General features: G+C 39.5%; 1 protein-coding gene across 9 annotated transcripts in view; it reads left to right on the top strand.

Annotated features, from left to right (window-relative positions):
* The window catches only part of LOC106951668 (ephrin type-B receptor 3-like), a 72,056-nt gene that overhangs the window by 34,559 nt on the left and 10,563 nt on the right, over positions 1-26,934 (top strand). For 2 of the 9 annotated variants that reach the window (XM_015039905.1, XM_015039363.1), the window contains exons 2-14: positions 900-964; positions 6,755-7,427; positions 11,367-11,522; positions 12,437-12,772; positions 14,752-14,876; positions 15,642-15,804; positions 15,906-16,014; positions 17,512-17,564; positions 17,754-17,972; positions 19,692-19,939; positions 21,038-21,253; positions 22,132-22,317; positions 23,806-24,005. In XM_015039905.1, the coding sequence (XP_014895391.1) occupies positions 900-964; positions 6,755-7,427; positions 11,367-11,522; positions 12,437-12,772; positions 14,752-14,876; positions 15,642-15,804; positions 15,906-16,014; positions 17,512-17,564; positions 17,754-17,972; positions 19,692-19,939; positions 21,038-21,253; positions 22,132-22,317; positions 23,806-24,005 (2,749 nt within the window). The remainder of the gene's footprint in view (positions 1-899; positions 965-6,754; positions 7,428-11,366; positions 11,523-12,436; positions 12,773-14,751; positions 14,877-15,641; positions 15,805-15,905; positions 16,015-17,511; positions 17,565-17,753; positions 17,973-19,691; positions 19,940-21,037; positions 21,254-22,131; positions 22,318-23,805; positions 24,006-26,934) is intronic. The other 7 variants (XM_015039984.1, XM_015039821.1, XM_015039681.1 and 4 more) reach the window with 6 other exon arrangements.

Below are 26,934 nucleotides of genomic sequence, written 5' to 3'. Positions count from 1 at the left end.
ACAGCGTGGCGGTTGAGATAATAACTGTGGCTGCACACTGTGCCTAGAGCGTCAGGTAGTAAAAGAACCGACATTTATAGCCTTCCTTCCCTTTTCTAACAAAGCTGGTAGCTCGTTGCCGGTAGAAATTAGAGAGTGGAAAGTCAGCAGGAAAAGAAGGGATTTGCCACAGAGGTCCACCATTTTGTTTAGTCCTTTGTATGTGTGAGTGTATTTGAGTTTGCCAAGAGATAGATGTTGAAAAGTGAGCTTAACCTGAAGTGAGTCCACACCCAGTTATTGGCACAAAGTGATATGTGATTGAAGCTTTCTGACCTCTGTATCCCCCACAATCTCCTTCTTTGTGGCTCTAAACTTTATTACCTCTCGCTCCATTCAAGCCTTCTGTTGGGTTGTGTATATTGCAGGAGTGTTACAACATGCTGCTTACTGTATGTGTGTGTGTGTGTGTGTGTCTGTGTGCGTGCGTGAGCGTGTGTGTATGTGTGTAAGTGCCCTGTGTGAAACCAAAACAACTTCTCTTTGAGTTTTGCCGCCTTGTTTAAAACAACCGTCTAATTGGCACTAATTAGCCATATGAGAATCTACAATAAGATTTTACACAATGCCTCGCTGATCAGACACTTCTATTTCTGTCTCCCTCTTCGTTCTTGTTACATACAGGAAAGCACACAATATTCTGCGTTAGTTTAATTGGACTGAATGTGCTGAAAATGTATCCTACTGTTCAGTTATTCTTGCAGTTATCTGAGAACGGTGCCGGTCAAAGCCTCTTATCTGTTGCTTGAAACCCTTATACAATTTTTATGACGTTGTTGTAAAACCATTGAAAGTTCTATTGACCTATTCTCTTCTTCTCTGTCTGACCTAAATGCCTTCTTTCTTCCTCCAATTTACAGAGACACTGATGGACACAAAGTGGGCCACGACGGAGTTAGCGTGGACTGCACACCCTGAGACCGGGGTAAGTTTGGATCATCAATCTCTTCACTCCTGGGACCAGAGGGTGGTGTGGGCATGATAACGACAGCTGTTTAGGGCCAAGCCTTGGGCAAACGCAATTTGTTTACAAGTATGTATTCAATAATAAAATATAGGTATAATTTTAATAATCTTTAAGGATAAATGTTATAGGTACTTAACGTACATTATTATAGAAGTCTTGTTTATAATTGTATGTTGTTTTTTTTAAATCAAGTACTAATTCATGAGAACTAAGTACAACCTTTGTGTAAACGTACAATAAAGTAAAATAAATAGTCAGGCTCTATCAGTATTTATTTTTTTTAAGCGTGAGCTTAGTGTAAATGGCTATTAATCACTGTAGAGAACAGATGTCCAACTCCAGGCCTTGATGGCAAGAGTCCTGCATAATTTAGATATGTCTCTGTTGTAGCTTCTGAAATAAGAAAAGAAAAGATATGACTGTTAATATAAAATATGTTTTTCATTGGAAACCTTTAGCTTAATTTCAAAACCCATTTGATATCAAATTTTTATGCAATCAAGAAGACATCCAAGAAAGCGAATGGGCCCACGAGTTGGAAAATGCTTAGGTCAGCTGTACATCAACTTAAAATGACTCATAAAGTTGTCTTAATAATCTTCATCGGGATATGCTTTTAATGATTAGGAAAATATTTGCTGCTCAGTCTCACATGTTTCTTTTTTCTCAGTAATTTCTCTTAAGGCACCTGAAAAGTTGGCCATTGTGTAATTCTTTGAATGCTGAAATAGGTTTAGTTTTAACCGATGCACATCCCCACTTCAACATTTACCCCACACACAAAATGCCAGCGACAGCCTATTCTTGCATTCCCATGTGGTGTTCACAAAGAGCCAAGCAGGAGCATAAAATCTTGACCTCTCCTCAGCTTTCCTTCAAAGGTTGCCAACGCTCCTCCTCTTACTTTTATGCAGTCCTCTGCAGCTTGTGTTTTCAAAGGTAGACCCAATATCTATTTTATTGTCTCCCTAACAATACTGGCACTGAGATCCTTCCTTAGCTGTTCTTAGCAGTCCACGCTCCTTCTGCCTTTTTGTCTTTCTGCTACTTAGCAGCTGACGAAGGCAGACACATTAGCCACCTCAGCTGTAAGCAATCAGGGGCCAAATCCCCTCTCGGCCTGTCATGACCTTTCTACTTCCCCCCTTTTTTTTTTCCTTACTTCTCCTACTTCCATCTTTCCACATCCTTCTACTTATGATAAAAGGCATGATAAAAGGCCTCTATTTCAATATAATTTCATCAGTTCATTCTTTTCAATAGATAAGCACACAGTGACATATTTTGTATCGCCTATACCACAAATCTAAAGCCAAAAGATAGAAGAAATATTCTCCTTTGACGTTTTCTTTAGTTATCAGGAAACTGACAGAACTACTACTATCTGTCTACTTTTCTGCTTTTCTTTACTTTGCTATTTAAAAAAAAAAAAAAAAATCAAGCATCAATCCAATTGTCCTTCTTTCCATCCATCTGAAATAATGGGCAGTGGATTGCATGTATTTAATCGTTTTGTCACATGACCTTTCTGATGGGGGACACGCATGTAAGAGGAAGTAATACACTGGCAGAGAGGAGAAAATCAAACTTAAAGGATAGAGAGGAAATAAAACTAAATGAGAACATCTCTGTGTTACTTCAAGTGACAGGAAGCATCATAGAAATAAAGCCAAAAAAATATAACCACAGAAGAAGCATGCTTTACTCATCTTCACATAACTCATTTCTAGGAACAGATTGTGCATGCTTCTTATTAAATTGTTTCATTTCTGTCCCTGTCTTCAGAATTAGTATTTTCCAGTCACGCCATGTACCCTGCTTTACCGCTGTGTGATAGTGTGAGATGCACTTTTGTGTCCAATGTTTGCAACTTCATGACCCTTCTTTGTCTTTGTGTATTTTCTTAGTTAATTTCAAATCATTGCAGCCATCGTTTATTGTGTGTAGGCTTGTCCAAAAGCTACATGGAAGATAAAGGGGGATTTCCACTTTTGCAAGCTTGTCAGATTTGAAGCAGTACCCACAGGGCTTTTTCACAACCATTATTCCAAGTTGGCTTGTGAATTTATTGTAATGACTATTTTTAAGGTAGTAAGTGCACAAAGAGGCTGCATGCAAAGAGGCTGTTTGCAAAGAGCACATTTTAAAGTCTATCCAACATCCTAAAACTGTTTTAAAAATCAGTTTTAGTAAACAACAGGTTTTCAGTTAATTACAATGTGTTTTTTTTTTTTTTCATTTTTAACTTGTCCTTGGGGGCCACAGGAACCCTTCCAAGGGCTGGAGAAGGCCCTCTACCCTCAGTTTAGATACCCCCTTTTTTATGAAAAATAATTTTAGCTGTTTTTAAAATTGTAGCTTCTCAAAATGTTGGTGTAACTTGATATTATATAATGGTCAATGCCTAATGAAAACATTCTATAAAGCTTTCATAAAATCTTTTAGAATGCATTTTACATTTCAAGAGATAGTAAATAAGCTCCTTTCTTCTACAATTACTGGACTAAAGCTGAGATTATTTGTAATATCTAATAAAAGAAAAAGGGGAGCCATTTAAGTAAATATTACTGCAACAGTCAACATGTAAAAGAGTATCTTTAGTCAATAAAACCCAAAGTGCATTAAACTGTTCGGTCTTGCAGAACATTGTTATTATCTGTGAGTCACACTAAGCTCTTATGTCCAAAACAACCATAAATCCCTTCGCTCCTCACTGCTTGTAATAACTGATTATCAATTATGAATGTGTAACTGCTTTTTTCACAAAGCACATTGAGTGTCTTGAGGATTCTTGTGATAATGTACATAAATCCCATGAAAACAACTTTTATAGAATTAAAATCATAAAAAAATTTGCATAATCATGGGATCAAAAAGGGAAAACATAAAAAAAAACAAACTCAATCACAAAGATACAGTCGAGTTCTAGACTCATGAATGAGCCAGACAATTTTTAAAGTATGTATTGCATTAACACAAAACACCACACTTATAAGCAACATATTGCTTTTGAATTTCTTTGGATAATCAGTTACAGCACTACTCTCATCTTTCTCATCTTTCTCAGTCCAATCTTGCTCTCTATCAATACTTTCCGATGTTTTTCCAGTAGTGATTTGGTGTAGACAGGAAAAAAATGTAAAACAAAAAAAAACAGTTGTTGCCAGGAGTTGTTGAAGCAACTATATCCTTGTGACAATATTCAGCCAGGAGAGTTATGCATTAAAATAAAACAAGCAAAATCAAAAAGGTTTTACATTCCCATAGAGTTCTAAGGATTTAATATTGTGAATCTTAAAAGAGATGTGCATAATACTCCTACTTCATAGCTAGTGGGTATTTAAAAAAGTAGCAGTTACAATTAATTCAATTACCTTTGCATGGATGTGTTTATTGGGCTTTGTAAGTGATTTTCAGCATATTTCTGATGAACAAAAGTCATAACAGCAACTTGTAAGCAGTAGCATATTAGAAACACTCCAGAAATATTGCTATCCTCACCTTTGAGTAATACAAAATAATTCTTCGTGAGTATTTATAGGTATATGCACAACACTATTCTATTTATATCAACAGGTTGTCTTTGCAAAACATTCCAAAATATAATTCCCAAGCTCCATAATGGCTTCAAGAATTGGCATTCTACATTACTTGCGTGTTGTTCAGTGTCATTTGACAGTAAAACTCAAAGCCTTGATTGGGAAGGACACAAAAACTATACAGTGGATTGCCAATTTTGCACAATTAATCTTGATGAGAGTCAATGCCAAGAATCTTGGGCCTTTTCACAGAACCTGCCTAATTTATTCATGCTTGGTAAGCAGGCATTTGTCCATTGGTGCAGGGAAGGGGATCGCTCTCTAAACGTGCACATCTAGCTTCGTATACAATCAAACATCCACACAGAACAAGAATGAGCTCAGGGAGGGAGGCACGCATTAAACAAACGCAGCCAAATTTATACACACGCCCACAAACACTTGGCTGTATTGGTTTTTTGCAAGGGTGATTTATTACTCCGAACTAAATACCCATTGACACTTCATGCTTTTAGCCATCCCATTGACCCAGGTGGTGATTATTGATTCCCTCCGGTCGCTTCTTCCTTCTTGAGCCATCGTTTTAATGCCACTACCCAACTACACCCATTCTCCCCCTCACTGCCTCATGGTCACCAGGGTCCTAGATGAATAGCCTTGTCTCCACCACATCCATATCACAGCCCTAATTAAGATACTCACCGTTCAAAGTGAAGCATCAGGCTCTAAGCAACAAAGTGGTGTCTGTTTGCAAGTTTTGAGTTGCAGAAAACCTCAAGTTCTAAGAAAAAGTTAAATTGTGTTTTTCTCATTTCTCCTTTTGGGAAGCTAAACTTCCATCTCAAGGATCTGCTCAACCAAACAGAGGAACATTAGACATACATCACATTAGACAGCCAATGAAAAATATAGTTTACCGTTTCTCAACTAGATTCTTTTGTCTGAGAGAGAATAAACAAACTGTCTTTGTAGACATTACAAGTTATTTTTACAAAGCTGCCTCAAGGAGCATTCACATAAAAGAAAACTTTGACAAATACAACATTCATATTTTTGAGATTTTTGGACAGCCCCTGTGGGAAAAAAGATTAAACTTGAAGCTATAGCAAATGCATGTTTAGCTAATCTGGTGAAAGACATTTAGGGTAGGTGGATAATCAAATCTGGAATGTTTGGGGATCTACACCACTGTGCAAGTAAACGTGCGTAGGTGTTGTATGAATAGAAATTAAATTTACATTCAATTTAAGCCCAGTCTGAACTTTTTCTTTGTTGTCTCTTTACATAGCTTCACTTTGTTCTTCAAATTGTTTGATATATTTTTGTGTGTTGTGTGGAACACTGTGGGACTGCCGTTTGAATTTGCCAGGCAAATAAACTTACCAGGCTTAGCTAAGAAAATTAATGTGCTCAACTCTTTGTGTAATGGAGAGGTGTAGGGTAGCATAGCCCAAAGCAACCACACATGTAGACACACATATATTACACACGCAGGAACTGCTGTTTGAAATTAAATGATTTCAGTGTGTGGCTTCATTCAGGAGTGAAACGTACATTAGACTTCTTGCTTTTACAGCAAAGTGTCACAGAGACTGCTTTCATTCATCCATTAAGACCGGCAATCAAAGTTTATAATTTTTATTCTAATTTATCTCACATAAATACTCCCCAGGGCAATGTAGTAGCACTGAAAGTTGTAGAGGTCTGTGAAAACAAAAAAAAGCATGAAGGTTAAGTAATGCCTTTTTTCCAGTCGTTATTAGAGGACGTTGCAGTCATTGCTCCATAATTGAAGCGTAATTGGTTGTGAAGCAATGTGGCTGCTGCTACTTCCAAACAGATATGAGGTAAACATGCTGTGGTGGTTCTGTGGTGAGGAGGTGACAAGTTGCTGTAATTGTGATAAATTTGCAGTTCTTGTCCCTGGCTTTTTGCCACACTAATCAGAGATGAAAGGCACATTATGTTGAGAGGAAGCGAGTGGAAGTTAAAATATGAACGAAAACATTCCAGCTACAAGCTCCGTACTTTTACTACATTACTTCTACATTTTGCCTTCTATAAAATATTAATTAGTGTACCTCATCAAAATTGAATGAAAGCTCTAAATAGTGTCACAAATTAAATTAATTAGCTGCCCGACATGTCAAGAAACATGTAAAGCCTCTTTGTTAACTATTTATGTCTTTTTTTCTATTCTCTCGTTTAGTGGGAAGAGGTGAGTGGCTACGATGATGCCATGAATCCCATCCGGACATACCAAGTCTGCAATGTACGAGAGCTCAACCAGAACAACTGGCTACGTAGTGACTTTATCCCACGCAAAGACGTCCTGCGTGTTTACGTAGAGATGAAATTCACAGTGCGTGACTGTAACAGCATTCCCAACATACCAGGTTCCTGCAAAGAGACCTTCAACCTTTTCTACTACGAGTCTGACTCAGACTCAGCCACCGCCACCAGCCCTTTCTGGATGGAGAACCCTTATGTGAAAGTGGACACTATTGCCCCAGATGAGAGCTTCTCAATGCTCGAGTCTGGACGGGTAAACACAAAGGTCAGAAGTTTTGGGCCACTTTCCAAAGCTGGGTTCTACTTGGCCTTCCAGGACCTTGGTGCTTGCATGTCACTTATCTCAGTGAGGGTGTTTTACAAAAAGTGCTCCACCACAATTGCCAACTTTGCAGTTTTCCCAGAAACGGCAACTGGAGCCGAGGCAACCTCATTGGTTATTGCTCCAGGAACTTGTGTCCCCAACGCCCTAGAGGTCTCTGTGCCACTGAAGCTCTACTGCAACGGAGATGGAGAGTGGATGGTTCCTGTAGGAGCATGCACATGTGCAGCTGGTTTTGAACCAGCCATGAAGGATACCCAGTGTCAAGGTGAGTGTTTTCACTACAAATACCTCAAGTCAGTTGAGGATTCTGTTACCCACTGTTGATGGTAGTGGATTAAAAACGTTTCTTTGTTTGATGTGGATTTGGAGTCTAAACATTCCTCATTGGGAAATCTGTGGTTCAAGCTCCACATGATGACCTGCCAGTGATTTTGTTTTCCTTGCTTTTACCTTTGTCAAAGATAGTAGTGGAGCTACAGAAAAGTAACTTGGCTTTGAGCAGGTCAAAATAAACTTCCTGGAAGCAGTAGTTCTCAAGATAATTAATGTTCAAAAGACTGAGGCTGAATCATGGTGGCTATAGATTAAATGATATCATTTATTTTCCAGTTGCCTCATAATTGTCAGTGAGGTAAAGTGCCTCAATATTGGGCACCTTAATGCAGTGATTACTGGGCAGAATGAAAGACTTTACGGCATTGTCAGCTGGAGGCTTTCCACTTCTCTGACCTCGGTTTTGCTTTGCAGCTGGGTGCTGACAGAATGGTAATGCAGCTGATGCTGTCTGTTTGTGGAAGCTCAGACCCTGATGGTTTCTGGTCGAGTGGAAAACATGACACTTTCAAAAAGAGGTTGAGCTAGAGGTGAACTTTAACAGCATGATCTCGTCTGAACCAGAGTGCAGGTGACAGCAGGAGAAGAATGAAGGATAAATGGAAACTGTTTGCGTGTGTTGATGGCTATGAGCCGTAAAATTGGGCTCAGAGTGAGTAGGTCAAATGCAGAAAGCAGAAAAAGACTGAAGAAGAGGGACAGGGGCAGGCTGCGTTATTGATCACCTAAGGCTGATTTCATGATGTCTTTGCATGCTCGCTTTGTGGGGGTTGGACTCCCTTGGTTTTAGAGGCTCATCCTTCCTCTCAGAAGAGACAGATGAGGCCAAGAAGATCATTTCTTCAGTACCCATGCTCATGATGAGGCATGGAAATCTTGGAGACCTTATGTTGACAGGTTCTGAAATTACATTCTCACCTGAGAGAGTGTCTGTGCAAGAAAATGAGAGCAGAAAAAAAAAAAAAAATCCAAAACATAGCATTGTTGTTTACACGTGACAGCTCAAGGTTAAACTCCAGTGACTGGCCCTGATGTAGCATTTCTTAATCACCGAAAACCCTGAGGGGTACATCCCACTTTCTCTTTTTTTTATGTCACCTTTTGTCAGGTGTGCTTTATTGTTCCTCCTTTACCACTTCGTGACTTCTCGCTCATTTGTCGTCATCTTTTTACAGTTCATACACCCTTTTTGGCTTTTCTGTCCATGTTCCAACAGGCGTTGAATCCTTTTCCCTGTGAAAGTACTTACTTCCTAATCTGAAGGCCGCTGCTCTCATTAATAAGCCACCAGAGATACAGTTGGGATGTCAGCATTAATATTAATCGATGAGCCTTTTTTGTGGCAAATTTTTCACTCCCCAATATTCTTTACTTTCTTCATGCCTCACACTTTCCAATTTCAGCATACATTCTAATCAGTTCCTTAAGCTCTATGTTCTGCATGAGAGGATAAGACACAGGGGAGTGCAGAAAGGATATAGGGGTGTGGGGGGTTAAAGGATTAGCATTTTTATGCCTCCATCCCCCTCCTTTTTCTCTACTACTTGTCTGTCTTTCTGCTTCCCTTTTTAATGGATCCTCTAAGGGGAAAAATGGATGAAAGGAAGAGGATGACCCCTTAGTGATTGATCAGCACTTTTAACCTTTTCCATGAAAATGAAAAATAGCCTGTTTTAATGGAAATCCACTCAATACATCTGGTCAAACCCAACGTGTTCAAGAACTAATATTTTATCCACTGTTGGGAAATTTCTTGCAGTTTGCCATTTTGCTAGGTGAACCTAAATGAACTTACAGAGGTCATGATACCAATCGAAGAGGTTGTTCTACAACCCGGTGTAACTGGTGGGCATTTCTTATCTGTTTATCAAGCAGCACTTCCTGGTAGCCAGGAGTGTGGATGACTCTGATTAATGCTGGAAGAACAAATACACTTAGTGATAGTGTACACAGTGCAGCCAACTGGCAGTTTCTAGCCAATATTGAAGCTTTTAAACAAAAGAACAAGAGGAGCGTTCTGCTACCCTTGCTGGTGTTGGGTTGATGTGACTCCCAGGCTTTTTTTTTCCCCCAGCAGGAGACATAAATTCACCACACAGAAGCTAAATGCTAATCATCATCCAGAAGGACAAACTTTGCAGTGTGTCCTTGACATTGACGAGTCACTGCACCAGTGGGTTAGCTAATCAACAGGCCCTAGTAAACTCTGTCTGCCTTACCTGCTTCTGTCTTCTTTTATTAAGCACGGTGGCAAGCTCATTCATCTTTTATGAAGACAGTTTATGAAAGATATGAAGCCCACCGAAGGATTCTGGATTGCAGTGCCGCTGTTATGGTTACACTCCACATCTGTTACTTATCAGCAGTGTTATAAACTTCCAAACAGCCACTGTAAATGGAGATAGGATTTTTCCAAAGGATAACAATGTTTTCAGATTAATGAGACATCAGTTTATCAACAATCAGTTTAGGTAGAACTCTGTGAAAGGTTTTTCCCCAAAAATAAAAAAAGACATTCTTGTTCTGAGGAAATTGTGTTGACATTAATACGTGACAGTGACACTTTTTCACAATGTGGAGTTATAAACATTGTGTAGTTTCATTTTATTTACAAGCAGCACAAACATTTAATTGGTAAGGTAATCCCCATGTACAGTGAGTAGATATAATATTATGACATACTGCCTGATGCATACTGTGTGTTAATTCCCCTTTTGCTGCTAAATTAGCCTAAAGTCATAATGGATTTTATTCTTAAATGAAGACAATACAGAGGATCCTCTAAATATGTCATAGTGTCACTTTTCAAGTTTTAGAATTAGGTAACATTAGTTGTAATAATTACTACACAGTTTACAGAAACTTCTCATAACTCCACAACTAACTCAAGAACAAGAATGAAGCTAGAATTAAAATGAATGAATCTGTGAATATGAAATATACGAGACAGTAACATCTAACTTCATTTAAACATTTACATTTAAAATAGAGATCCCAATGTATGGTTAATGCTGTCTTAATTGTTAATTGCCTTAACAGTAGTCTTGCTCACCAATTTAGTTGTGGAGGTTTAAAAGGTTCTAACTCGGATGTAAACCCAAAAAAGATAAGATTGTTTTTTAATCAGATGGTTAGGCCTGCAATGTGCTAAGCTTGCAATAGTGAAATTACATGGTAACATTACCAGCATTTTCCTTATTCAATTGAAAGATTTCCTCTAAGTATAATGTGTGCACAGCAAGTCTCTGGGCATCCAAGTTGGCAGACAGCAGCCCTATAATCATGTCTAAAAAAATCTATTTGATATCAAAGCTGGTTTCTACACAACAAAATAAATAGTTTGATTAGTAACTTTAATTATCTGATGTTACTCATACAGACATGTATTAAGAAAATCTGCTGAAGTTTTTCAGTATAATTATGGGTCATAATTATCTGCACTGATTTTCTGCTGTTTTTGAGTTTTAGCTCCTCTTGCTGCTCTGCAGCAGTTTGAATATGCACTTCAAACACATTTTAGGAATATTAAAATTACTAATTATTGCAGGTTTTGGTTAAATTACTTGTTTAATACTCTAAAATAAAAGTTTAAGACATCAACTTGGCTCAGAACTTTCATGTGTTTACTTGGAACTTGACTTGTGACTCAGGTGGAAAGACTTAAGGCTTACTTTGAACTTGCAAAGCAACAACTTTGTCCCAACTCTTTATCATATGCTTAGCCACTTGCTGTGCAATATATCCCAGATGCCATACATTTGTATGATAAACAGTTTCTCAGATAAAACCTGTAAGGGCAACTGAGTTAAATACTGTGCATTGCTATTAACACTTTTTGTCTTATCTCATTGTTTTCATCTGTTACTTTCAGCTTGCAGCTCTGGCTCCTTCAAGTCCAAACAAGGGGACGGCTCCTGTTTTCCCTGCCCAGCCAATAGTCGAGCCACCTCTGGAGCAGCCATCATTTGTTCCTGTCGAAATGGTTATTATCGCTCTGACACAGATACTCCAGACTCCCCGTGCACCAGTAAGTAAAGCCTTTTTTCAAGTGTTCCAGATACTGAGGGAGGTTCTGATCACAAGACATATTTTTCGGGGGTAGGGGTATATTAAATGTTCACCTAGGTTTCCTGTTTGAATTGTGTTTTCAGTAGCTGATAAAATCCCTGAAGAAAACATTCCCATCATGTCCCTCAAATGTCAAACAAGACTGCTTACTTTCGCAACATTACCAGACCTTTATCGTCTTAGCTCTTCCTCTGCCATCTGCTTGTAATCTCTGTGAATGAGTGGTATTATTGTCCCTCGACCTGCAGAAAATGGTGCGTTTTTTTTCCCTTCTAGCTGTATCTTCATTAAACACAAACATGCAAATGTGGGAGAAAATTCAGTCAAATAGTGAAGAGTGAAAATTTCTTTTTTTCTCCCGCTGCTGAGGGGTGGGGGTCTCATTCTCCCACAGTGCAGTGTGAGATAACACTCTGTTAATTGGATAAGAATTGCCAAGACTCTGCCAATAGTTTGTCTTACCCTTTCCCTGCAGCACTTTACACACACGCTTAGACACAGTGGAAATAAGCATGCAATTCAGATTTTAACTTGTGTCCTCCTTTTTTCTGAAGAACCGCTGGAACAATCTCTTGCAAGTTGAAAAGAAAAAAAAAAATCCTCTAGCTAATTCATGAAAAATGTACTAATAGCACAGCACCAGGGACATTATTGGGTCATGAATTGTGCTGAAAGCAGCTTGCAGTAATGAACATGTATGTGTATGTGTGATGATATGTATTCTGTGTACCACAATAGAACTGTGTATTGTCAAGATTCCTCTGTACTGTTACCAAGACAATTTTTTACACCTATTGTGCATGGAGATTAAATTCGATCTCATTACCAAGCAATTTTCCTCAACTCATCCACGCCTTTACCTCGCTTTCACAGCTGTTCCATCGGCCCCACGCAGTGTCATCTCGAGCGTTAACGAAACATTGCTGCTGCTAGAATGGAGCGAACCTCGGGATATGGGTGGCCGCGAGGACGTCTTCTATAGCGTCATCTGCAAAAAGTGCCTCCCTGAGCGAGGAATGTGTTCACGATGTGATGACAATGTAGACATTTCTCCACGCCACCTGGGCCTGACTCAACGGCGTGTGACAGTTCGCAACCTCCAAGCCCACACGCAGTACAGCTTTGAGATCCAGGCGCTCAACGGAGTGTCCAACAAGAGCCCCTATACGCCTCAGTTTGCTGCAGTGAACATCACCACAAACCAGGCTGGTGGGTACATGTATCCAACCTTGCACTTACCTGGCAGAGATCAATATTGATCTTGCAGGCAGTCAGAACTTTCAATGTCTGGAAAAATAATTCTTGTATTCATGTGGGAGTATGTTACATATTCGCTAAGTAAAAAGAAAAAGGCCGAGAAGGAAGGCGTTGTTGAATGAGCATTGAAAGGGACCCTTTTCACACACCCACAGCATGCTGTCTTCTAAAATGGCTTCAAATAGAAGCAGCTCAGCAGTGTATTAAACCTTTAGTGTTTTAACTGCCCACTGGTTTCAACCCACTGCTTCTTCATCTTACAGCAACAACAGTAAATAGGCCACCATAGTAATTTTGGCTGAGATTAAGCAATTTTGCATGCAGATGATTGGAAGCAAGCATCAGCTTGCAGCACATTCTTTTTATTAGCTATTAGTCGTCAAGAATCGACTATTTTTATTTTTTTTTCAAAGTTTATTGTACCATATATGACCTCAATAAAATTCAGAGATCTTGAGTTTACTCAGTACCTTAGCGCTTAAGAGCAGTCTCTTTGTTGAGACTCTCCCAGGGCTCTTAAGTTGTGGCTTGGATGTGTTTAGCCCCTATGTTAAATTTGCTCTGGCGAGGCTCAGACAACAGCACAGATTATGCTTTGCTTCAGCTCCTTTCTCTTCGATCCATGGCCATGTCCTCCTCACCTCTAACCTTGTGTGCATGCCCCTAAAAGATGCTTTTGGAATGCTTTTGTGAGTGTCGGACCCAAAGGTCTCGCAGACCCCCATGTGAGAGATCTCATTGTTTTATATGGAGGTCTTGGCAGTAGGATGACAGAGTTGACTGTCCTTGCATAGTGCATAAGTTGCAGAGCAGTAGAACAGGGCAAGAGAGCATCAACTTTGATAAGATTATCCGTTTGTGATGCCCCACGACTATCCCGGCATGTGGATTCCCTTTTTAAGAACCAAAATAAATACCAAGGGTGGTGATAAGCCTCAGAGGCTACCTCCATGGTTACTGCTACATGCTTCCCCAGTGGAGGGCCTCTAATCCTTCCACCAAAGTAGCCAGGGGCCCTCCCTAGGAAGTATTGTCTTCTGTTATAGAAAGAGAGACATAAAGAGAAGAAATAAATTGGGTTGGGAAGAGAGGAAAGGACTTAGGCAACGTTAGTGTTTTGGGGACGAAAGATAGTGAGAGAAACAGAAGACTCTCTAGGTCAAAAACACAAGGGTGGACTGAAAATATAGAGGGTGGGGAGGGCAAACTGGATGGATCTAAGGAGGTGTTAAAACAGTGAGGATGATTGTGTGCTCAAAGAGAAAAGCCCTGAAGTTTCTTGTGAAGGAAAGGTGCCACTAGAGATTGATGGTGGAAGCTAAGAGACAAATGTAGTAATCGAAAAGTGAGTCAGAGCTACAGAACAAGACTGAACTTAGAAAGTCTGAGAAGGCAGATAGTGGTTGGATGTTGGTAGATTCAAAAAAGGTATGTAAAGCTCAAGTGGAAGGAGTGGCACTGTGTTTTGTGCTTTCTGGAATGGTGTTTAAAAACTAGTACCACTGTATTTATTAAGTTTTATAAAGTAGTTTGTGGAGTTCTCTTCATATATCCCAAACTATATGCACGTAAAACCATGCCTGTGTTTGTAATTGGGAAATATTTATATATGTACATAATTTGGATTGGCTTTTCTAACCTGACCTTCCCTGATTTATAAAAGGGAATTATTATAATATGTTTGAGAAATGTTTGCACATTTCTACTGTTTGATTCTTTTCGCATCAGTCAAGCACTTTGAGACATACAATGTTAGCATTTAGCTGGGATGGGTTCCGTATGCAAACTAGTGTCAGCAGCATTTCACAAACCTCACAACATTAGATGTGTTTGGACTACAAAGAGAGACAGAAAAAGGCTTGTAATTTTGAAAGAATGAACAGGACATGATCATTAAACCAGGTTTCCCTGTACTGTTTGCCCCAATGTAGCACCCTCTGCGGTCCCCACAGTCCATTTAATGGCAGCCACAGCAAGTACAATGAGTCTCTCCTGGCTTCCTCCAGAAAAGCCCAATGGAATCATTCTGGATTATGAGATCAAGTACCACGAGAAGGTAAGCAATAGTGTCAGTGAATCTCTAATAATTTAAGTAGTAATGTAAAAAAAAAAAACAATCCTCAAATTTTACAGATAATTATTTAATTGTGTAGTATTTTCCATAAATTTTTAATGACACAGTATCTCCAATATTTGACTAAAGATCTTTCTTGGGTCAGTTTACTGATATAAACAAAACTCATCCCATACAGGACATAACAGAAAAAAACAAACACGTTTAATAACTGGTTCTCAAAGCAGGTATGAAACTTTCAGAAGGCTCATATGAACTGACAGATGGTCAACATATAACATCCAACACCTACATTTTCATATCTTGCGAAGGTTGGTTGTAAAAATACTGACCTACAAAGTTATGAAATGATGACAGAGGTACAATCTCCAAAATCCCTAAGTTTGACATTTCTTGAGGGATTTGCTTTGGACCAGCACAGGTCATTGATTCGGTAGTTGGAGCCATACTTTGGTGTTAAGCACAGAAACATGCAGTTCTTAGTCAGACCATTGGTCGATATTATGTATGAAAAAAAAAAAATAAAAATTCTTACAAGCTTTGATTTGTTAGAAGACTAGCAACCTCCTCTTATGACAGAGCATTTTGTTGCCCTGTAATACTGTGTTAAATTACTGCCTGGTATTAGTCCCTAATTCTTTTCTACTTCCCCAGCTGCCAGATTAACATTATTTAACAACAGGGGGACAATAAAGAAATAGGTTTAATGTTGTATATAATTTTCTTCACTCATCTTTGTTTATACAGGATCAAGGTGAAGCCATTGCCCATACCATGACTGCTCAAAGGAGCAACGCCCGCATTGAGGGTCTTAAGGCTGGTACACCATATGTGGTTCAAGTCCGGGCCAGAACAGTGGCTGGTTATGGCCGTTATAGTAGCCCAGCGGACTTCAGCACCAATCTGCAAAGTATGTAACACACAAACTTCTTTTTTGTTTGTTTGTTAGTCTCAGATTTCGATCTGTTCCACCCAAGAGGGCTAACAGTGTTCTCCAATTTACACCTATAGCTGACCCACCAAAGTCGTGGCAGGAACAGCTGCCACTCATCGTTGGATCCATCACAGCAGCCTTGGTCTTCATCATTGCAGTTGTGGTCATTGGAATTGTCTGTCTTAGGTAAGACTATAACACTTTAAAGAGTAACTTGAAGAGGAGATCAATAAATAATGGAGTAAGACACTTCTTCAAATATAAACTAAAAGTTGTGCATTTTTTTTCCCCAACTGTGAGAAAAGAAAAACTGCTTCAAATGTCAACTTTGTTGGCATGTCCTCCAAACAACCGCAGAGCAGTCTCAGTGGATTGCTGGGCCACCTGTGAGGCTACTGAATGCCAGATTAGCCCTCTGCATCTCTGAATAGTAAACAGCTTTGTCCAAAATGCTGCTGTGCCTATTGGATGCTGCTTGTGACAGCAGCTGTTGAGCTTGATAGGCCTGCACTCATAGCTCAGCACTCAAAATCAACTGTGCAAATACCTAACCACAAGGAACCCAGATGCTTCCAACTGACTAGGAAGATGTGAATGGCTACTCACACCTTTCAAAACGTCTGATTCTGCATCAGCTGGGTCTAACTGCACTCATTTATCTGCACACCACTCCTTTGTCAAGTAGCAAATGCAACGCGTGAGTGAATGCGTACGTGTGAACGACTGGCACCCATATCTGACTGGCGCCCCCTGAGCTCCCTCTGCAAGCCAGTTCAGGCAGCGGCTGACAAGCGTGGGCATCGGTCATGCTAGACTGAATAATAATCTCCCTGATCCCCCCTCCCCTCCTCTTTCATTCTGCCTTCGCTCTCTTCTATTTTAACACCACCACATTGTGTCTCTCTCAGGGTCTTAGCCACAGCTCTGACTGCCCCTGAAGAAGAAGAAGGAGAAAATAGTAATAATACGGAACACGTAGCTCTTGCATACAACAGAACAAAATTAGAAATTGAAATGAGATGCAAATCACCATTGGGTATTTTTTTTTCCCCGATTACTGGTTAGACAACAAAGGAAGCACATTAACATGTAATTTCAACAACTCACTCCCCTATCTGCGGTTCCCACCCCCTTTGCAATGCAAACAGGTCCTATGCAGGACGGTGAGGTTAGACAAACTGGAAACACATATGTGAAAAAAAAAATAACAGACTAATAAAAACATACAAAGAAAGAACAACTCTTAGATGGTAAGAGCCCATGTTGAATCAAATTAAATTGGGAGGAAAAGCGTGATGTCTGTAGGGCGAGTAAAGCAAACAGCTGAGCTTGCTGTTTGGGTTTTTTTTTTTTAATGTTAGCTGCTCATTTTGGTGTAACTCGGAGTGAATAGCTTTTACTTCCTTCTTTATTGTATGATATCCTTTTGTTCAGACTTATATCGGAGTGTCCAAACATGAATCATTTTCCTACTTCACTGACACATTCTTTGTCGGTGAATCCCTTCCCTCAGATAAAGAATCTGAACATTTTTACCAAAGCATGCAGTAGTATGACAACATCTCATATCAAGATCAGGAATTAGTCGGGATCTGTTATCTCTTGTTGCCTTTGTTTGTTCCCATTACTTGAATTCCAGTCAGTGCATGTGACTTGTGTTTGTGTTTTTATCTTTCTCTGCAGAAAACAAAGAAATGGTTCAGAATCAGAGTACACAGAGAAACTTCAGCAGTACAGTAAGTATCTTTGCCAAGATCCCCTTTCTTTTTGTACACCTTGCTGTTGATCAACTCTTTCAGTAAATTGCAAAAGCATCTCATGATATTAGTTGTTTTGCACAGCCATAAAGTAAACTGGCTTACTTTGATATTTGTTGATCAAACTTCATTTGGCAGCATAGATTCACGTTCCTGTTCTTGCTACTGAATCCCCAATAGTAACGCCGGGAATGAAGGTCTACATTGACCCCTTCACCTATGAGGATCCCAATGAAGCAGTGCGAGAGTTTGCCAAGGAGATTGACGTGTCCTGCGTGAAGATCGAGGAGGTCATTGGCGCAGGTAACCCACCAAAGCTCCTGAGCTACAGGGGGAAGACTGCTAGTCACCTCCAGGCCATACCGTTAGAGGACTTCACACCAAGCGGTACTTTCACTCAACTCATCGTTAGTCCTCTTCTTCCTCCCACCCCTGCCACACTTGTCACCTTTTAGGATCCCTCTCCCAGTCTTAGAATTATCTCCAGCACCCAAACCCCTTATTTTGAAGTAATTATTAATTATGTCTGACTTAAGTTAGTGTGACTCACAGTTCTTGCACCTTTACGTGCCATGCAAATATACAGACGCATGGAAACATTTTGTAAAATGGATAACCATTTTACTCTTTTCTTGATATTGACCCAATCCTGGAACAAGAGCAATGATGAGAACAAAAATATGAAGTATTTCTGAAACCACGGGAACAAGATTTTGGATAACGTCAAGATATGTCAAGCCTCATGAGGACATGACTTATTACTGAAGGGAAGAATTTTGCCTGATACAAACACCAGTTTGTATAAGTCGTACTTCAATTTGAGGGTAGATTATTTGAATTTGAACCATTTGGTACATTAGCATAAAATGCACTTAAGAGAAGATTTTATTAAAATAATTTCCTTCTCCATAAAAGGGTAAAATAAAGGATTTATCTTATCATGGGACAATATAATACATTGTCTCTTGTCCAGGATTGTCTTTATCTTTTCCACTTTTTATGATATTGAGAACTTCTTAAAGAAAAGAAGTTCCACTAAATCACTGTATTTGATCCTAGTTTTTATCACTTCCACCTTTTCCGTCATGTGGTTGTCTTTCCTTTGATTTAAAAGCCCCCACTCCCTACATGATGTTGTAGACAGTGAATTAATTTGTGAACTTGACATATTTAAAAGTAATATCTCTGCTTAAAAGCTGCAGGACTATGCTGTGTGAGGTTGATTTTTTTTAACATATGTATCTGAGCAAATATGGAGGACGTTGTGATGGCAGAGATGGGAATCCCCTCCTACTGCTTCTACTACTACCAATACTACTGCTGCTACTACTACTACTACTACTACGACAGTTCTTCTACTGCTGAGGCTACTACTTGAAACCCATCGCTTTCCAGCATTCGCCTCTAAAGTGACAAACCCTCATTCCCTGTCTCCCCTGTCCCCTTCCTCTCCTTTATTCCTCCCTTAATCCATCCCTCCATCCATCCATTCCCTTCCTGTCACTTCCCTGACTTCCTCCACTGTGTGACCTTTGCACTCATTGACACGTTACTCTCATTTAATTTTTCTTGCGCACGCTTGGTGTAGAATCTAAACATAAATCGTCCACAGCCGCAAAACCCCCGAAACTTTTGTCTCCTCCCATGTCTTTGTCCGGCTCCCGTCTTTCCAGCCCCACTGAAGCTTAGCACCTCCTTCCTGATCCACAAATCCCACCATCCCTTGGCCTTACTTATCCTACCAACTTAATCCACTCTGTTTGATTTTATTTTCAAATTTGTTTTCAATGTTTCATAGCTTTCCACTTGTGAGCATCAAATCTGTCTTTCACTATGTTTTTGTTATTGTTTAGTCTAACAGTAAAATTTGTAGTAAATTTCCCATTCCACCACCATCCCTCAAAGACTAGCCCTAAGTCCTGGCTTCTCTTGCAGTTGCCCATGCCTCAACCTTCCTCCTGCCCTTCCCTGGCTCCTTGGTTCTAACCAGTTAACTGTTCCCTCTCCCCTCTTTTCCCCCACTCTCCTCCACTCTTCCATCATGCCTCTCTTGCATCTCTCCTCTTCCTCTTTTGCTGTTTTTCTGGCTCACCTGGACTCCCACAGGAGAGTTTGGGGAGGTGTGCCGAGGTCGATTGAAGCTGCCTGGGCGCCGAGAAATCATTGTGGCCATCAAGACTCTAAAAGTGGGCTACACTGATCGCCAGAGGCGAGACTTCCTGTCTGAAGCATCCATAATGGGCCAGTTTGACCACCCCAACATTATCCGACTGGAGGGAGTGGTTACCAAGAGTCGGCCAGTCATGATTGTGACCGAGTTCATGGAAAACGGGGCCCTGGACTCTTTTCTAAGGGTAAGAAAAAAAAAAAAACACAAACCAACACATTCCAGTTCTATTTTGCATGAATTACCGCATCAGTGTAGCAACGGCATAGACGCCGTTGCTACACAACCTGGGCTTCCAATGGAAGCCCAGGTTGATCTTCAGGTGATTTGCATTGTTTGGTCCATTGCCTATTATCTTCCTCTTGACAAAACCCCGATAGACCTGTACTGGGTTCAGGTCAGGCGAGTTTGCCAGCCAGTCATGCAGAGTCGCATAGTGGTAATTTTACCAGATTGTGGCACCTTTAGGATTGTGGCCATATCACAAGCCCTGAAGGAAAATGAAACCAGCGTGTCTGTACAGCTTGTCAGTAGCAAGAAGTATTGAGTGTTCTACCATTTCCTGGATGATTTCATTGACTCTGAACTTTAGAAAACTTATTGGACCATCACTAGCAGATGACATGGAACCTCAAATCCTTATTGACTCTGACAACTTCACAGTAGACTTTAAACAACATGGATTCTCTGTCTTTCCACTCTTTTACTTCCATTTTGATTTTAAGCCGGTGATATATCACTTAACCCTTTTGCTGCTTGGTGGATGTAATCCATCTGTCTCACTCTGCAGTCCCTTTTTAAAAAACAAACCTTTTATTTTAACACTTACCAAACCTTCTAAACAAACAAGACCATTCAGATCTCAGTAATATTTTATTTTCATGTTGCATTCTTTTGAGCCTTGTAAGGTCTTTTTAAAGTCAGCCACATTGTCCCCGTTAGATATTTGAAAAATCAGGCTTTAGTGCTGTTGCTGACCTTTACAAAGAGCTCAATTCCCAATGATTCTCTGCCTCAAAATAACTTTTCAATGATTCTATCAGGCAATGCCTGATAAAAAGTAGCAAAACACAGAGATATAGCGAAGGGAGTCAGGAACAGGTTGCCAGGAAAATAAAAACAATTACAATGTGATATGATCACAGATGAACAAAGAAGGCAGAAGTACAAACTGAAAATAAAAAAAATGTAGCAAAATAAGAAGTTAAACAAGAGAGGAATATTCCAAGAATTGCTTTGATCCACAATCCCACTAAAAATGTGTCATTCTGTTTCCCTTCACCAGCTCAATGACGGGCAGTTCACAGTAATCCAGTTGGTTGGCATGTTGCGTGGCATCGCAGCAGGCATGAAATATTTGTCGGACATGAACTACGTGCACAGAGACCTGGCTGCCCGCAACATTCTGGTCAACAGCAATCTGGTGTGTAAAGTGTCCGATTTTGGACTGTCGCGATTTCTCGAAGACGACCCCACAGATCCCACCTACACCAGCTCTCTGGTGAGTCAGTGTACACATTACGTGTTTGGGTGTTTTCAAGGTGAATGTATGTTTGAAATCAATGTTTAAAGTTGTTACACGTAACAATTTTAACAACGGTATGTTAATTGTTTTGATTTCAGCAACTTCTACACATGAATTAACAGATTATGCCCACATTGCTTCACTGTTCTGTCTGTTCTTGCCAGTACGATCCACCGTAACGGAGAGAAAAAAAGAAAAGAAACATCCCACCTGATTTCCAGAAAACATTTTTTCATTCCAATCAAATTTGAGTTATAAGGAACCATAACATCCTACAACCAAACTACATTAATTTAGATTTTCATATTTACTGTATAATAAAACATAAAAATCCTTTGTTCTTCCTGTGAAATAGCCTGACTGAAAAATCCATTTAAGAATATACATCATGTTCGGTAAAACAAAACAAGCTAAAAAGAATAAACCAAGAGCTATATGTGGAAAAAAAAACAAACAAACAAGTAATGTCACATCTTCTGTTTTCAAGACGCAGCATTATTAAATTTTAAACATATTCCTTACCTTGAGAAACACTGCAAGTATCAGATCTCAGGCATCACACTAACAACTCAGTTTGTCATCAATTTGCATGAAAGGATTTTGAATCATGGTGCAAATGAAAAAAAAAATAGATTTTGCAGCACAATAAATATCCTCAAAGCTTCATGTGTTTGTACTCATTTCCGTCTAAATGTTGACTAACCTTGTGCGTTTTGGGTGTTTGAGTTCTACGGCATGCACCCATGTGTTGTGCATTAACACCTCCCTTCGGAGTTTTGTTTCTCACCCTCTCTCTTCCCCTCTTGTGTGTGTGTGTGTGATTCTGCCTCTCTGTTTGTGCTCCATCCCTCCAGTATTTCATGCTTACATACTCATTCGCATATCCACAGGGAGGGAAAATCCCTATCCGCTGGACGGCGCCTGAAGCCATCGCCTACAGGAAGTTCACCTCAGCCAGTGATGTTTGGAGCTACGGCATAGTCATGTGGGAAGTTATGTCGTATGGTGAGAGGCCATATTGGGACATGAGCAATCAAGATGTAAGTCAGCTTGATAAGGGTTGTTTTTATATATTTTTTTTTATTTAGATACATCATTCGATATGTTATTTAGACACTATTCTTGGGGACCTGCAACAATAAGTGACATCGGATGGTCTTTAAATCTTCATACCAACTGCTATCCACAGTAAAGTTCAAACTCAGTAGATTTCAAAGTAATGTTTTATTTTGGACTTCGTGTTTCCACAGACTAGAAGTTATTGTTTTACAGTAGCCTTGCTACGTACCCAGTTTCCATCTGAGAAATACCCCTATGAAAATGGCTTTGTTATGCTTTGGTACATGTGTGTCATTTCCAGCCCACTACGAGCTTCTTTCTCAACTGAATGAAAACCATTTTAAAACTAAATCTCCAAAGGGGCTGAATTATTTCCTCAGCTGTACATGCCAACAGACTGTCTTTTCTTTCCTGTCTTCACATATATAAACATGAAGTTTCCTAGTATCTTAGGACTTTGAATGAATATGTGGAAGATCATTCAGTCTCAGGTACAGTATAGATGAGGATCTATGATGTTGTGGGCCTGCTTCTTTTCTGAAGGCCATGGAGACCTTGCTATATTTAATGGAATTAGGAAGGCATAGCATTTTTGTACACAACTGTTGTTACATGATTTAAAAGAACAAACGACAAACAAGCAAAACCATTACATTACAAAAAATAAAAGGGTGAAGGAACAATTATGTTCCAGTTGTTATTAATCAAAGCAACTCTAAAAAAAACAACGGGTTTTTTGCTTTGATTGAAAGGAACTCGGTGTTTCAGTAGTTGAGTTGTTTCCTGGAAGTTTCTTCCGTATGAGAGGAGCGTAGAAACTGAATGTTGGTTCTGGTTCTGGGGGGGCAGCATAGACTTGAACCAGACAACCTGAGTGGTCTGGAAGGCTGATACAAGAACAACAAATCTTTGATATACTTTGTTGCTAAGGTATTCAGTAATTTGTAAATATACATGTATTGTAAAGTCTGTTCTCTAAGCTACAGGGAGCCACTGTAAGGACTGTAGAACTGGGTGTTGTGCTCTGTTTTCCTAGTATTAGTGAGAACGCAAGCAGCAGCATACTGGATCAGCTGCAGTGGTCTTATTGACTTTTTTGGCAAACTTGTGAAGATACTGTTGAAGGAATCAATTTGACTAAAGTTACAGACAAAGTTGAGTTTCTCAATATCATGTAGGGATATTAGTTATTTGATTAAGAACCTTTTAAAATCCCACCTTTTAAAACATATTTTAATTTAACATTTTCTGTGTACATTTATCTGGGTGCCAATAAATATTGCAACAACTGCTGGAATTGAAATCAAGTAATAAAATCACACATTTATCTTCACAGTCATATGTATCACATGAAATGGAGTAGTTTTTGACAAGTTTAAGATCTGCATCTCTGCAATGCTGTCATTTTGCATCAACACCAGTTTGGTAATAAGAAACAGAAGACTACTATTTCTTTTGTTCTTCCTAAGGTGATAAATGCTGTAGAGCAGGACTATCGGCTGCCCCCACCCATGGATTGCCCCACAGCCCTACACCAGCTTATGTTGGATTGTTGGGTGAAAGAAAGGAACCTACGACCGAAATTCACCCAGATTGTGGCCACGTTGGATAAACTTATTCGCAATGCCGCAAGCCTCAAAGTGGTCTCCAACAGCACACAGTCCACTGGGTAAGTCCTATATAGGGTAGTATAAATTTCTCATTAATACCACATATGTACTATAAGGGCTTCAAAGTAAACAGTGTGTCTTTGATACTATGGGAATAATAAAAAAAAATATATATATATATATATATATATAGGACATGCTTTTTGTTTCACTGAGGTGTCCAACTGTGCTGAAACCTTTGCAAAAATCTGTTCTGGTTTTATCAAGGTATTCGTTTCTAGAGCAAATACCTTGCTCTTAGTATTTGATTTGATTTGCTAATTTGCTAAATAGTTTAGCTTATGGAACTCTGTTTGACTTGTTAGGTTTGGTCTAGCTATTTGCATCTCAGCGCAACTGTTTCGGAAAGATTGTTGATGTAGTGTGCCCAACTGACTCTGTAGGTGTGTGTTAAGGCCCATAGACAGTGTATATTCAAATCTTTAGCACTCACAAATGTAGGGCTATTCTTAAAACACATTAAAATTACCACTGCTCAATACTGCCTTTAAAGCAGTTCATCCACCAACTGGGAGTTGAATCAATAAAATTGCATCTACATTTAGCTGATTTATCTATATCTGAAACCTGTTTCTTGGAAATAGTTCACAGCTCAGAAGGCTGCAGAGTTGGAGGATATAGTAAAGGGGTGACCTACCTTTCTGTCCCTGCATCAGGGTCTCTCTGTCTTGAGGGAAGGCCTCAGACAATCCTTGGTTGGGCTCATGAGGGAGAAGAGGGTCTCGGTTGGCCATCGGAGTGACGTTCTTAGAAGATTAGGCTTGTGGTTAATTAGCTCGATTAGGGCGATGCAAAAAAGAGATGCAAGCGCCTTCTAATTAGCCACTAACAAGATTTTAAACGGGCCAGCGGAGGGGTGGCCTCCTGCCGACAAACTTAACAAGGGAGGAGTGAGTGAGAGGTGGAATAGCAGAGCTGGTAGACTGCAGGTTCAAAAACACTGTCTGACACAATGTCCTTTGCTTTTGTGTTTTATGTACCTGAGTTTTAAAAATTTTAAATTAAAATGTATCAACGTTTACTTGCTTTTATATAAAACAGAAAACCTCCATGGATGCTCTTTTTCACTAGATTTTTAGTTGTAGTTTTTCTTAAAATTTTGATTTTTATACAGTAGAAATGATGCTTCATAAGTTCTTATTTGATTTTAGGTAAACTTGCTGATTGCACAGAATTGTATCCCTTTATCTTCAGCTGTTTTATAACAAGTTTAACTGGCTGATATGAGCTGTTTACTCAGGATAACTGCCCTGATAGAAAATGGAGTTGGATGCCTAACAGACATGTCTCTCATAGCTTGCGAACTGTAGTTTTGTAACACTGCCCCTCTAATTGATAATGGGTGGAACTCCTTTAGCTTCTATTCGATGAATATTCAGAAATATTCAGAATAAGTGTAGCAGACTTCTCTAAGCAAACAACCGGTATGGAATGGGGAGCTCTGCGTCTCTCTATTCTCCATACAGCCTTAGAAAACTACTGCTTCTTGGCATCTTATTAAAAAGACTTTAGACCAAAGGAAGGTAAAGAGGTAAGAATTTAATGATTTTGAAACCATACCCTTTATATTGGTAAAAGTCCATGCCTCATTCAAACTTCACAAACTCAACATATCAAGTCCCTACACTTATTAAAATGCAAAGAAGCAAATAAGCCATTTGTAAAATCTGATACACCTCTGTCGGGATCATTGCAGCCCCTTGCGAATTTAGGTTTGGTCTTTAGCAGCTAGTTCACAGGATTAGCCACCTTTCCAGCTGTGCCACCATCTTTGGGTTACATTTAACCAGCTACAGTCTGGGGTCAGCCTAAGCCAACTTTAGAGAAGCAGGACTAACAATACTCAATTAAGAGAAGCCAGAGTCTGGCGTTAACGGCAGCCTTAGCCCTTGGGCTCCGGAGCGCAGGCCTTATTAAAAATCCCTCCATCTGCACCACTCAATGGAGCCTCTGTATCTCTGTTATTACCTCCACCCCCCTCTATGCCTTTTTCCCCCTCTTTCTCTCTCTCTCTCCATTCCTCTTTTAATTGTTAATGAATTTAATGCCATCAAAAAGGATGACAGAGATCAGCAGAGCAGAGAAAAGAAGAGACAGTGGTGCTCCTTCTCTGGGCCTGCTCCCTCAACTGTTTCTCCTCATTTACTTTCCCTCACCTCCCCGTCACCCTCCCCACCTCTACCTCAGCTCTTGCTCATGGGCTCTCGTTCACTGTGAGATGTTGATCAGTTTTATTTAAACTCCCATAGTGGCTCATTTATCTTAAATGTTGATCAGGGCTGGATTGTTTTTTCTCTCTTTTTTTCAGAAGTGATTGTTTTTGCTGTCAACAGGTGTGCAAAAATGTCCAGAATAATATAAAGCTTATTTTCAGATTCAAAGGAGAAATTTCAGAAACTTCAATGTACACAATGTCTTTTACAGTTAGCCCTGTTGCAGAACATCAAAAAGTTGAAAGTAACTACTTTCAGGGTCCATAGGATCACGTATCAGTCACAAGTTACAACAAGTACATGTGAACAACATCTGTGTTTACATTCCAAAGATAGTCCTCTCTTTACAAGAAGTAAATGTCTGTTCTGCTCTTTGTGACTGTGTTCCACTCATCCTTTGCTTGTGTTAGCCCTTGCAGACAGTACTGTAAATCCAATGATTGCGTGTCTAAAGGCCTAACATTTATAAAATATGAGCTGGGCTCAAGTTCATACAGATGGTCTAGATTTTATTTCAACTGACCAATAAAACCACATCAAATCAATTCTTTGCAGATTAGATTCAAATCATGTTTGTGAGAAGGCTTAAGAAAGTGAATGGGCCCAAAAACAGAAACCAAATTTTTAAGGGGTTTTTTTTTTTTTTTTTTTTTTTTTTTTTGGGTGGGCAGTCCCAAAAAAAAACTTTTTTTTTTTTTTGCAAAAAAAAAAAAAA

The sequence above is a fragment of the Poecilia latipinna genome, unplaced genomic scaffold (genome assembly GCF_001443285.1).
Source record: "Poecilia latipinna isolate Pla-1442-1.1 unplaced genomic scaffold, P_latipinna-1.0 Scaffold2, whole genome shotgun sequence".
NCBI lineage: Eukaryota > Metazoa > Chordata > Actinopteri > Cyprinodontiformes > Poeciliidae > Poecilia > Poecilia latipinna.
Note: the sequence above shows the minus strand (reverse complement) of the source record. Positions and strands in the feature narration are given on the sequence as shown.